General features: G+C 35.6%; 2 protein-coding genes across 2 annotated transcripts; one reads left to right on the forward strand and one right to left on the reverse strand.

Moving 5' to 3' along the window:
* Window positions 1-546: 546 nt before the first annotated feature.
* Window positions 547-1488, forward strand: LOC110798106 (nodulin-related protein 1). Its single transcript, XM_022003249.2, has one exon. It carries the CDS (start codon window positions 656-658, stop codon window positions 1103-1105), a length of 450 nt encoding a protein of 149 aa, XP_021858941.1. The 5' UTR covers window positions 547-655; the 3' UTR covers window positions 1106-1488.
* A 9637-nt stretch (window positions 1489-11125) lies between these two features.
* Window positions 11126-13273, reverse strand: LOC110798108 (uncharacterized). Its single transcript, XM_022003250.2, has 6 exons — window positions 12934-13273; window positions 12706-12831; window positions 11837-11915; window positions 11664-11756; window positions 11458-11571; window positions 11126-11344 (listed from the first exon to the last, which is right to left on the reverse strand). Exons 1-6 carry the CDS (start codon window positions 13176-13178, stop codon window positions 11291-11293), a joined length of 711 nt encoding a protein of 236 aa, XP_021858942.1. The 5' UTR covers window positions 13179-13273; the 3' UTR covers window positions 11126-11290.
* Between the last annotated feature and the right edge of the window lie 293 nt (window positions 13274-13566).

Raw genomic sequence — 13566 nt, forward strand, 5'->3', positions numbered from 1 at the left:
AACCCGCGCAGTATGTAATTAAACGCAATTGCTTTAAAACATACGAAAATGATAAAGGTCGCAACATGCGACCTTTAAGCCGTGTCACAATGATGACATGGCATGCTTATGTGTCATGATTTAAATTGGAAATTAAAATATTTAACTTATATTTTTTATTATACATGTTATAAAAAAGGTAGGAAAATCTTAATATTCTAATTTTTTTCCTTATTTATATCGGCTACCTTATTTACAAATTTCTGTAGTAGAAATATTGAATTAATAGTAAAAATATTATGATGACGCATAACCTACGTGGCGCTTATATGTACCAATTAAACCGCGACACGTAAAATTGCGACAACTAAATGTTGTCGCAACTTGCGACCTTTATCATCGTCCACATACATAATGGCTGTGTCACTGTCGGTAAGGAGTTAACGACTTGGCCGGTTGGCCGACTAATTAACTCAATCACGAATGACGATGGGACCAGAATTGCACACCACCATACATTCCCCCGGACCCACAACTCAACCCCTTTAAATCCCGATTCCCCAACCATCTTCATCTTCATCTTCATCCCATACAACTTTATACCAAAAACAAATTAAACACCTCATAAACTTATCCAAAATCTGTTAAAATCTCCCTTTGTTAATTATCTAAAGTCATGGAAGGAGAAATTCCCAAGAGCCACAGCGAAGCAACAACAGAAGAAACCCCAAAGATCCTTAGCGAAGCAACAACAGAAGAAACTCCTGCTAAGAGCGGCCATGCCTATGGCGAACCAACATCAACATCGGACTTGGTTGCTAGCGCTAAGACTGTAGCCGAGGCAGCACAGTTAGCTTGTTCTAACCAGAGTGACAAGATTGATAAGGCCAAGGTTTCTGAAGCTGCTGAAGATGTTCTAGAAGCCGCTAAGAAATACGGGAACCTCGATGAGAAGAGCGGTGTTGGACAGTATGTTGGTAAGGCGGAAGGTTATCTTCACAACCTTCACGCCTCCTCTGATCACCCTGTTGAGGGTGGTGAGAAGAAGCCTGAGGCTGACGAAAAGAAGGAGTCTGGTGGTGGTGCTGCAGGTTTGATGGACATGGCTAAAGGATTCTTCAAGTAATCATAAAACAATTGGATCGGATCCCGGAATTCGGAGTTTTATTTGTTATTATTGTTGTGATGTGTGGTGGTCCAAAAAAATAAATAGAAAGGTGGTACTTTACATGGACGGTTTGCTGGACGGTTCATGTTAAATCGGTCTTTAATTAGTTTGGAACTCGAGTTTATTGTTGTTATTGTTAAAGAACGTCCTCGAATCACTTGGTGATGTTCTATGTTCCCTAAAACAAATGTACTCCATACTAAAACTACTAGTTGTGATGTCACTATGTGATGCAGTAGGAACTAGATTTGTAAATTAGTAAAAGTATTCCTTCACCCCTTGTAACCTCGTATGCTTTTAAACGTTGTTAAGAAATGTGATTTTTTTTTACACATAATAAATCCGGTAATAAAACGCAATGTCTTAGGTGAAGTAAAACTCGATCAAATACTCATTAACTCATGTGTAGTGTACTACAAAGTTTGATTATATTTAACCAAACTTAGGAAGAGACAAAGACAATAACGGTCAAAGCAATAGAAATTGTAACGGACATCATTAAGGCTAAATCCAATGGTTACATAATCAATATAGATTCCTATCACAAGGAATTAACCAAAATAGTTCGGAACTAGACCTGATCAAGATCAGCCCGACCCGCCGGCTCGACCCGACCCGGCCCAAATTTTGACGAGTTTGGGCAACCTTTTTAGGCCCGTTTTTAGGGCCCAGCCCGGCCCGGACCGAAAACTAAAAACATTTGACGGGTTTGGGAAACGAAAAAACTACATTTTTAGTTATAAATTTGGCCCCAAAATTGACCCGAAAAGCCCGATGTTTTAGGCCCTAAATAGCGGGTTTGGGCATGGAAAAACCGGCCCGAATTTTGGCCCGGCCCGAGACACGGGCTGGTTTTTAAAGCTTTGGCCCAGCCCCCTTTTGATCAGGTCTATCCGGTACCAAAAGGAATAGGTAAGGCCCACATAACCACCCCACGCCCGCGCATCGCATTCCTAAGTACTATGGCCCGTGGCGCGAGCCCCGAGCCCGATCCAGCCGGCGCGTGTGTGTGTTATGTTGTCCATCCATACAACTCTCACACTTTCTCAAATAAGAGTTACACCCTCAACCCAAATTATAAACAAAGTGGAAATTAAGAATTCTTTCAATGTGAGAAAAAAACACTATTCACATTTTTACACTCTTTTCTTTTGTATTTCCCAACAAGAACTTCAAACAATCCCCACAGGTTCGAAGATGTGAAAAGAAATAAAGAAGATAAGGATATTGGTTTGGGCAAAACAAAACAATTGAATAGGTGTCAATGTCTTTCGACTTAAATTAACACTTAGTGACATTTAAGCTATGATCCCTTTCCTACCAAGTGACTTTCGTATTGAACTTGATAGGGAGTTAGAAACCCGTCACTTAAAGCACACAAATGAATATATATGATATTTTGACTCCGCGAATAAAGTGACGCCTTATACTGGCCACACGTCCGATCTGGATATGCTCATAGGTGCTCTAGAATATTCCATATCGCCATTCTCATAGGAAGCGGCCACACTTCCACACCTACGTAGGTGAATCCCATCAAGTGTAAGCCACCGAAAATATGGATATGAGTCATTAAGAGCCGTACGCTCAACCTCTTTCCGATTGTAGCAAGCACATAATAACATCTAGGGGATGGATAAACATAAAATTTTGTGCTACCGAATTGTATATAATGTCGTCCTTTGAACTCTTAGAGTAGGAGTTCATTACTTTACAATTCATCCAATGGGCCTCAAGCCCGTATCTTCCAATGTTTCCAAAACTAGTTTCTACGCAGGCCTTTTATTTACGGATCCGCTTTATTCATTTTAGACTTTACACAGTCTAAAGATTTACTCAATAGACAACATATCTTTGACGACCTTATGCCTCAAACGATTGTGTCTTTCTTCCATTTTAGGCATGGTTGTTTGCAACAACAATTGCAACCGAAGGAGCTGGCTTCCCCCATAGTGGAATATCTGCAACCACATTCCTCAACCATTTTGCCCCATAACCTGTCAATTCAAACAATAATTCACAAGCTTGCTCCATTTAAGCATGGGTTTTTTGATTCGAATTGGAAATTCATAAGCTTGTTTCATTTAAGCATGGGTTTTGATTGTATTTTGATCTAATTGCATTGGCATTTGATCTCATTGTTGTTAGGGGTTGCTAAATCTGGTTGTTTGTTGTAAAAAAATGGACAAATTTTGTATTGTACTTTTATTGTCAAATTAAATTGTGTGAAATATTGTATACCATAGGGGCATATGGTGAAAATATCAGAAACCATATGGGTATCTGGTGAAATAAAGTTGATGAAATACAGAAGTATCTGGTGAAATAAAGTTTATAACAGCCACTTAACGGCAGGGGTAAGTCCTGCAAGAAAATAAAATTTCAGGAGTGTTTGGTGAATACATAAAATTACGAGGTATTTGGTGAATAAACATAAACCTCGGGATATTTCATGAAAAATCCGTTAATCAAAACATGTAATCCGTAAAAATTACAAGAATTGGGTAAAAATTATACGGATTATGATATACCACTTGTTGCGTGTAACTGTGTAAGACATTAAGACCTGTTGGTTTTCCTTATCCTTCCTCTCTAATCACTCTCACAAGTATGACCTGGAAATCGGACTGAATTGGTTATTTTTTTTTTCTTTCCCCGTACGAATCTTCTCTCTTCACCGACCTAAAAGGAATCCGTTTTGAAGGGTATGCGACTATACACGTACCCTTGGAGGCATTTTTATTCCATGAGTTAACGCTAGAACTGTCAAAAATCGACCCGACCCGAAAACCGACCCGAACCTGACCCGAAAATAATGGGTCCTGAACAAGATTTTGTGACCCGTAACCCGATTTTATCCGAACCCGAGCAACCCGAAATGTAATGGGTCAAAACCCGACCGAACCCGTTTTGGACCCGACCGATTGAAAATCATTGTATTTATACTAAAAAATGAGATTATGAGAAAATTTAAGCATAATAAACACGTTGTTTTTACTATTGTTGTGTGTAATATAATTTTAATTTGAATTATACGCCATTTTATGATTGAATTTGACTAAATATAAACTTGTGTAGGAAAATTTGTTAATTTTTGCTCATATTTTGTATATTTATCACCTAAATTAATGAAAATATAATGTGCGTTTTAAAATCTCTCAACCCGTTGGGTCGACCCGAACCCGAAAGTTCTGGGTCTTGAACAAGCATTTGCAAACCCGAACCCGAAAGTGACCGACCCGATTCAACCCGAACCCGGAAATAATTTTTTACAACCCGACCCGACCGACCCGTTTGACAGGTCTAGTTAACGCCATTTAGAAAGAGTTCTAATCAATTACTCCGTACTTAATTCATTTCAACGCATTTAGTTTTTGACCTTTATTTTAGGAAATTTTGTGAAACACTGCCTTTAAGTTTGGTGGTTTTGTGAATTGCTATCTTATAAAAACTTTTTTTAATTTAACTACCTTATAAGTTTGGTTTGTTTGACTAACACTACTATTTGACGTTTTTCGTTAATGTTTTCCGTCGTGTATTTCTTCTATTCTTTTAAATATCTCTGTTCATTTGTCATTTTGTGCATTTGCCATTTTAAATAACCGTTGTAGTGGAGTCCAAAGACGTAAAACATTAACAAAAAACGGCAAATGGTAGTGTTAGTCAAACAAACCAAACTTATAAGGTAGTAAAATATAATTTCCTTTTTAAAATGTAGCAATTCACAAAACCACCAAACTTAAAGGTAGTGTTTCACTAAATTTCCTTTATTTTACCATCAAAGTTGTATACGAAAAACATTAAAGTTCTGTTTTAGTGGGTTTATTTTGACTGAATTTATCTGAATTTAATTTAATCTATCTGAATTTAATTGAACTCATCTGAACTTAACTGAAAATATTTTATTTGAAATAAACTTATTTTGTCTGAAGTAAACTTATTTTTGTGTGAAAATATTTGAAATAAATTTATTTTTGCCGAACTTATATTATCTGAATTTATCTGAACTTATTTTGTCTGAAATAAGTCGAACAGAACATAGTCTAAGGTTTTATTTGTTTCAACGGAAACATTTTCAAATGAAAATGACTTTTCATGGAAAACAATTTTTAAGAGAAAACAATTTTCCTTTGTTTGTTTCCTTACAAAAAAAAAATTATAAAGAAAAGAAGTAGGGAGAGAAAATAAAATGTAAGGGATTAGAGTGAAAAATGGGGCATTTTTCTTTTCAAAGGGAAAGTTTACGTTGTTTTCCACCTTTATTTTCAGTAAAAGTTTACGTTTTTCACCCTTAACAAAATAAACAAAGAAAAATGGGAAAATTATTTTCAGTAAATGTGTTTTTCGTAAAAAACAAACAGAGCATAAATCTTTCTCTAAGCTATGTGAAAAAAAACATTAAATCTTTTATCATTTATTGGAAAATTTATAAAAGTCAATGATATTATGAAAATACACATTATGATCAATCCAACGACGGTTAAATTAAGTTGATGTTGGTAATTAAATATTATTTTAATGAAATTTCGTAATATTTTTACAAGACAACCATAGGGAGTAATAATTTAGGTTATATAGATGTAGAAAGAGATGTTAATATCTTCTTGAGACTTGAGAGTCAGTACAAAAATGACAACCACTATTAGGAATAGTCAGTCTACTAGCCAAATGAGATGCAGTAGGAAGCCTGTTCCACATAATAAGCCATATAACTTGATCTTAGAGCACTCCCATTAATGAGTAAAAAAAAAAATCTCACCACTATTTCTCTACCATTTTCTTACTCCTCCACATCATTTTTCTCATAAGATTTTTTTTTCACAAATTTGCATCCCATTCATGAGGAAAAAAAAATTTCCTCACCACTCTATCTTCTACTATTCACTATACCCCACCACATTTTATTTCTCCAATATACTTCATCTATTATGTATTTATTTTAATGTTCATTCATTTATGTTAATTATTTAAATATTTATTAACACTTAATTATTTAAATTTTTCACAAATTTGCATCCCATTCATGAGGAAAATGATTTTAATGAATTTAGAGAGAAATAAGTGATTTTGAAAGTGTGTAGAAATATAGCAAATTTGGTCTCTATTTATAGAGAAAAATATTTTATGGCCGTTGGTGATTTTTTTTTTTTTTTTTTATAAATTATTTTTGGCTAAAATAGCCGTTACAAAATATAATCGTTACAAAAAACAGTTCTTTTTTTCTATTGGCTGACAGTGACACGTGGCAGCGTGTGATTCGCAGCCACCACGCGCACAGTCAGCGTGAACAGTAAATTAACTTTTTTTTTTTTTTTTTTTTTGAGTTACGTACAACTGCCAACAATATTGACAAAAAAAAAGATAAAGTAAGTGGGGGGCCCACTACCAATCCCACGCAGCTTCCTCACCGAAATCTCACACTCATATTTTTACACTGTTTCCTCGTGAGTTTTCTCGTGAGATTTATCTACACACTCATGATTTTTTTTTTATCTCACCAAATAGTGTAGTAAATTCTCGTGAGATTTTTGGTTTTCCTCACCATTGGGAGTGCTCTTAGGGGGCCATCTAGCTTTCCACACAGTAGTCCACTTTTCTTTAGAAACTAGACCAGAGAATTTAGAATTCCAGATTTGAGTGTAGGAAAGTTTAATGTTAAAGTGGGAATCTTTGGAGAGGGAACAAAATGGGATATCAGGACCAAATTTGGGGATGGGGATGACATTATATTGATCTAGGTAATCAGTTGAGGGGGAAGGATCATGGAAATGGAGTTAGTCTTCCAATTTCCATTCACCATGATAGAGCTAAGGGTTAACTCCTCCTCCCCTCTATTTAAGGGGCCAAAGATTATAAATCTGAGAGTGTCTTTCCCATATCAGTTATCAGACTAAAGGTTAATGGGTTGGTCATCACCAATACACCAAACAGTTAATTTATGGTACATATCCCAACCTTTGCCTATATTCTTCCAGTTATGAGAGCCAGTGGGGTTATGAACTTCCCTTATTTTGTGAGAATAATAATAACTTCCTCATATCAATTCAAATACTTCCACCGTTCCGGAAATATCGTACCATTTGCTTTTTACACTATTCACACTACGACTTTGACCATTTTTTTTATTCGTATGTAAGGAAATTTTAGTCATGTTAGATTCGTATCGATATATATTTTCTAAATATTTTTTTTTTTTTAATTTTTACTTGCACACGATTTGAGATATTAAGAGTCAAAATAATGAATGGATGAGTAAAAGTCAACCATAGTAGGATATTTTCAGAACGGAGTAAGTATTTTGATTCAAAAGAAGTTGGATTTGTTATGAATTAGAATATCAACCACTAATTTGTGAAGGATGGATGAATAATGGAAAATGAGCAAAATAAATTAGGAAGTATGTAACATAATACGGATTATTAAACCTATCTAAATTTATTTTTGCTGAAAATAACTTATCTATGAGAGTAAATTATCTAGGCAAAAAAAAATACTCCCTCCGTCCCGGAATACTTGACCTGTTTTCCTTATCGGGTTGTCCCTTAATACTTGACATGTTTCTAAAAAAGGAAATATTCTAACGATATTACTTCTCACTCCACCCCTATTAACCCACCTACCCCTACTCCATACAAAAAATAATTAAAAATTCAACCCCTACTCTCTCCCAACCTCACCCCTTTACACATTTTCCACTAACTACATTAAAATAATACCCCACTATCAACTACTACCTATTAAATTAAATAAGTCAATTCAAGTCCCTTAAACTCTGTGCCGGTCAAACCGGGTCGAGTATTCCGGGATGGAGGGAGTATTTTTTTGTTAAACTGATCCCTACTTAATTTTGTTGAAAAAAGTCAAAGAAAAGTTAAATTAAGTTAAAAGTGCAAATTGTGATTTTAACAACGAAAATATACCAAAAATAATAATACTCCGTATTACAACTAAAAATAAATTATCAGTTTAGAGAAGTGTTGTACCTAAAAGGTAAATCGATGAACAATTTAAGGTATTTCACCCCCCAACCAAATGAAGTAAATCGATGAATAATGTAAGGTATTTCACCCTCAACCAAATGAAGGCTTATACTTCGTACTTCCTCCGTCTTTTAATCCTCGTAACGTTTGGACTTTTGCCACTATTTATATAATCTACTTTGACTATTCTTAGTGTTTTTTTATATAAGATAAAATATAGTCATGTGGGATCTTGTTAGATTCGTCTCAATGTGTATTTTTAAAATATCAACTTTTTATAATTTTTGTATTAAGAGAATTTAAGATATAAATGATCAAAGTTGTGCATTGACATGCGTAAAACTAAGGAAAGTTGCGAGTATTAAAAGACGGAGGAAATATTAGATATTTTATTGTGTATGTCGGCAATGTGTTTTGCAGTAAAAAATAGTTGTGTCCTCGTGAATTCTCACACCACCACACGTTAATACATGTGAATATGTGGTACGTCAACTATCCTCGACCACTCGACCTCTATAAATCCCAGCCATTTCCAACGTCTCCATACAACTTACTCTTTCCTACAATAACTAGAAAAGTTAATCCACATTGTAATATCTATCCAGCTAACTAATTTCATTTTCCTTCAATCCATGGCTGATAAAACCGAAAAAACTGCCACAACCGCCACAACTAACTTCGTGGACGGCGCCAAGAACGCAGCGGAGGCGGTGAAGAATGCCGTGACCACGCAGACTGACAAAATTGACACTGCTGCAATGTCGAAATCTGTCGGAGATATGGCAGAAAACACAAAGAACTGTGTCGGAGATGCTTTTAAGAAGGCCGGAGACTTCGTCAAACCAGCTCCTCCTCCGCCAGAAGAAACTGTCGTGGAAAAGGCTAAAGGCTTCTTCAAGTGATGATCGGACGGCATATTATCACTTTCCGTTTCGTCATTTGTTAATTAATTGTTGTTCTACTTAAATTGGTTGCTTGCAATTACAGTCGTGCGGTATTGTGTGTATTCTTTGTATGCAATGTTTTCAATTTATGATCAATCAAATTAACCTCAAAACTCCATCACTCGAATTCGGATCTCAACAATCGCTTAATCTTGCTGAATTTATACTCATTTTTACAGAAAAATTAAATGTAAAACTATGATTAGCAATTGTCTTCATTTCAGAATTATTGAATAAAAAATAATTCAAAATGTTGGATATACTTCATCGGTTTCACAATAAACGCACTGTTGGGGAGGCCATACGATGTCACTGCGGGTTCCTATTTTCTGAGTTTTAATGAGTGGATAAGGTGGCTACTGCATGTTACTAACTCCGTTTCAAAAAATCTTTACGGTTATTATTTGTATAAATATTAAGACAAAAATAGAAAATTTGTTTGAATATAATAAAATATAATTAAAATAAGATAAATCTGTAAGAAAATGTGGATGAGTGTAAAAAAAAATGAATAAAGTAAGAGAAAGTGGGTAAAAAATGGTAAATATCGTGGGGGTAAAAAGAATAAAGTAGTAAATTTTCATGTCAAAAAATAGAATAAAGCAAAGTGTAAGGAACATTATGAAACGGACTAAAATTAAAAGCGTGAAGATTTTTTTGAGACAGAGGTAGTATGAGGGAAGGGGTGGAAAGCCTATTGACGCGGCCACGAAGGACTCATTTTTATAAATGTAAGTCCATAACATTTTTCATCTGTTCTTGAGGAAGCAGAGTATCCAAACCAATCTTAGAAAACTCCGTGACTAAGAAGTTAGGTTGTGCTTTTATTGGTCAATTAATTAATCTGCAGATGAAGCTAAGCACAGACTATTCGTAGCCTCATACGGAGTAGGTGCTTACTACTTAAGTACCACATTATTTTGGACAAACTGAAGCTAATTTGACCATCCCAATTTTTATAGGCATTTGAGAGAAAATCATGCATCAAGAGAAGTATACAAGTACATCCTGCACTTAATGTAAGTAGCCAAGTAGGCCGTTACATTTACATGCATAATCTTGCCCTGCACTATGTTTGGATAAGAGGACATATGGAGTATACAGAAAGAAAGGGGAAGGGAAAGACACGGGAACATGTCGTCCGACTGGGAAAAAAAAGACTGGCCCTGCACTATGTTGCTGCAGCTCTATGCTTCTTATTGCTGCCTGACTTTGAGTATACAAATGTAGTCAGGTAGATCAAAGGTAACTAAAGACCTCAGTTTAAAGTTCTAAACACAAGAGTTGCAGGAAAGCCAAAATCTAATTGGAAATCTCAACAGCAAGATCATATCCTTGTCGGGTCATTACATTTACATGCATGATCTCTCTCCCAGGTTCCACCAAGACTTGGTAACAAAATGTCAGACACTCAGAACACAGTTCAATTTCTGCCCATATGTGGAAAATGAAGGTTTTGGCTCAAATCTAAAGCTCAACGACAGTTCAATTTGATATCTCTGTCAAGCGAGTTCTCGAGAGATTGAGGATGCTAGGAGACAATTTCAACAAGGAAAGGACCCAAGAAGCAGGTTTGCTACGAGGAGTCAACTTAAAAGTATTACTTGACAGGGAAAGTCGAAAAACATGAGTGGGATTCTCTCTTCAGAAACAAGCATTGAAGTCGAGTTGAGATGAGGGTATACAATCAAAATTATTCTGTTTTTTTGTGTATCATCTTTCCAATGGATAGGAGGAGATTAAAACTGGGACAAATGGTGAGGAGGTTCTGCTGCAGATTTCTCAGGATACCGTGACAGACTGACAGCTATGAGGTTAGAGATATTTAGTCTTATTCCTAGTACTCCATGAATCATATATCCTTATAAAAATTTCCAACTATTGAAGATGCATTTGATATTTCTAGCAGAGAACTCGGTTTTCTTAGGAGACTAATTCACGATGGAAAGGATCCAAAAAGCAGGTTCCGGAAGATTCAACTTGGAAGTATTACTTCACAGGACTGAGATTCTTTCTTCAGAAGCAAGCAGTAAATTTGAATCCAGAAGATGGTGTACAAACAAATATGTTTTCACCTCTTTGGCTATGTCTTTTCAATAGTTAGAATCCACTTTGGCATTTCTTGTTCTATAATAATTGTTGATTTGTAGGAGGAAATGGATTAGAAACTATGGGAATAACGGAATCTCCTACTTACAATGAGACTTCATGAACTATAATTAGTAAGTATTTTCTGAAGCCCATCCTTTCTTCTCCAGCCCTTGCCTCAACGCCTGCATCAATAACCACTCGTCAGGAACCATTCTGAAGAGAATATATACAAGATAATCTAAACCAAAACTAACATGGAATCTGAAACTGACTACATAATGACACCCCTTCTCACCTTGATTCTTTTTCGATTCACATCGAAATCAAAACTCCCTAGACGAGATGCAGAACGATACTGCACAATTGACTTCTTTCCCGGTGGAAACCAGAACTCAACATCGTCAACAAACTACACAAATGAAAGCACATGTTCTGCAAGTCAATAGTTGTACCAATGCTTCTATCAAGCAGTACTTGTACATTTTTGTGCTAATAACTTACCCCCATTATTGGACTTTCATACTCCACACGCACATAATCATCTCTTTTCTCCATAGTCTTGGGTGTGAATCTATCTGGTTTTGTTGATTCAATCTGCAAATGCATTGATTACGCGTTAATTTACCACGAAAACGCCAGTAATTTTAATGGACTGTTTTGTAAGGAAACCTTACAACAGCAAGAAGCTCCTGCATTGCTACTTCTCTGCTAACAGGATTCTTGCTTCCTCTCCCATCTTCAGGGTTGTAGTTCCTGCCAGGTGCAATTATAACAAATCCCATTAGCATGGACCATCTTTATCTAGTCTAAAATCAGAAACCTTTTGATATTGAAACAAACATTTGGATGTCTTAATTAACCAACAAAATCTCCAAATTTACCTTCTCAAATCTTATGACATTTCTACCCCAATGGAGATAAATACTTTTAGGTGTTTTTTGGTTGACATTAAAAAATCGTGAAAATTAAAACTTTCTAGGAAGTAGAACATTGTGGTATATTGGTATTGTTTGGTCTACAAAAATATGGGAAGTCACTGCCTACGGCCTACCTAAGTCCCACTAGGAAGTTACTTCCATATTCAACTTTTTTTTTTTTGATAAAACTTCCCATATTCAACTTAATCAAACAACATTTCGTACTTCCTATAAAATGTTTACACATGGAAAAAAAATTCTTTCCTAAAAAATTATGTAGTAGTCCTTACTTCCTAGAGTTCCTACCATTAACTAAATGACAACTTAATTAAATTCTACATGTAACGAACCTCACGGGGATAACAAACGGGTGGAAAATACATTTTCGAATTACCACCTCCGTTCAAATTTAGTTGTCACATAATTAGTCCAAGTTATAACATCAATATGACAACTAATTCAAGTCGTACTAACTAGTAACTACTAAGGAGGGAGTAACTAACTACTCCGTAAATAACAAGCAAAGCTAGCCTAAGTGCCTAAGTGCCTAATTGTCTAACCTACAGTAGTGACTGAGTAACTAATTGAAAATTGGAAAATGATGGAAACAAACAAATTGAACTTACCAAGGAGGGGCATAATGGGCAGTGTCAGATGAACTTTCAGAAGTAGAAAGACAGTTTTTAGTAGCGGGACATAAAGCCAATGAAGGTGGGTTCTTTTGCACACCCAGATAGCTTGGTTTTGTTCCACTGTTCAATTCAGATTAAACTTAGAATTTAAATCAAATTAGCAACTTAAATCAAATACTTATTGAGCATATAATTAAGGAAAATGGTATTGAGAAAAACAACCTGAAATGGAAGATTGCTGCAATTGTAGCAAGTTCACTGCTTCTGAGAATTACTTCCCTCCGATTAATTTGGGCATCAGGCTTGTTCTGCTGCTGCTGTTTTCGCTGGTGATTGTGTTGTTGTTGTTGCGGTTGATGTTGTTGACAAGAAATGATGCGGAGGTTCATACATTGATGGGTTTTTGGTTGTTGAATGGTGTTTTTGCGGGTTAAATGGTGACTGATTGAATGTGCCATTGATGCCATTATTACAAGCTTCAAGCTCCAATCTTGGGAGGAATGTTTGACTTTTGAAAAGTGTGTGTTGAGTGGTTTGGAGTAATTTTTTTTTTTTTTTTTTTTAATGCTAATGAGTGGTTTGGAGTATGGGTTGTCTTGTTGGGTGAAAATAGAGGCCCCAAGGTTCCTTGGGCCAAGGGAGATGTTGATTAGGCCTAATTGAAAAGAAAAAAAAAAAGCTTACTCCATATGTGTTTAGACTTTAGAGTGCTGCTGGTTAATTAAGTGTGGTAAACATTAAGAGAATCAACATCTTTGAACACTTTATGTTAAGGTGTTATTTCTAAATAGATTCGGTTATTGGACAATTCTTATTATGGTCAAGTTAAAAGGACTATTATTGCACAAAGTTTTT

The sequence above is a fragment of the Spinacia oleracea genome, chromosome 2 (assembly GCF_020520425.1).
Source record: "Spinacia oleracea cultivar Varoflay chromosome 2, BTI_SOV_V1, whole genome shotgun sequence".
NCBI lineage: Eukaryota > Viridiplantae > Streptophyta > Magnoliopsida > Caryophyllales > Amaranthaceae > Spinacia > Spinacia oleracea.

Excerpts from the sequence above, each read along its gene's own strand:
- LOC110798106 (XM_022003249.2), top strand. The coding sequence starts at position 656 with ATGGAAGGAGAAATTCCCAAGAGCCACAGCGAAGCAACAACAGAAGAA.
- LOC110798108 (XM_022003250.2), bottom strand. The coding sequence starts at position 13,178 with ATGGCATCAATGGCACATTCAATCAGTCACCATTTAACCCGCAAAAAC. Across the intron at positions 11,757-11,836 it reads TGCAGGAGCTTCTTGCTGTT|ATTGAATCAACAAAACCAGA; the intron begins GTAAGGTTTCCT and ends ATGCATTTGCAG. Across the intron at positions 11,345-11,457 it reads TGAATCGAAAAAGAATCAAG|GCGTTGAGGCAAGGGCTGGA; the intron begins GTGAGAAGGGGT and ends TTATTGATGCAG.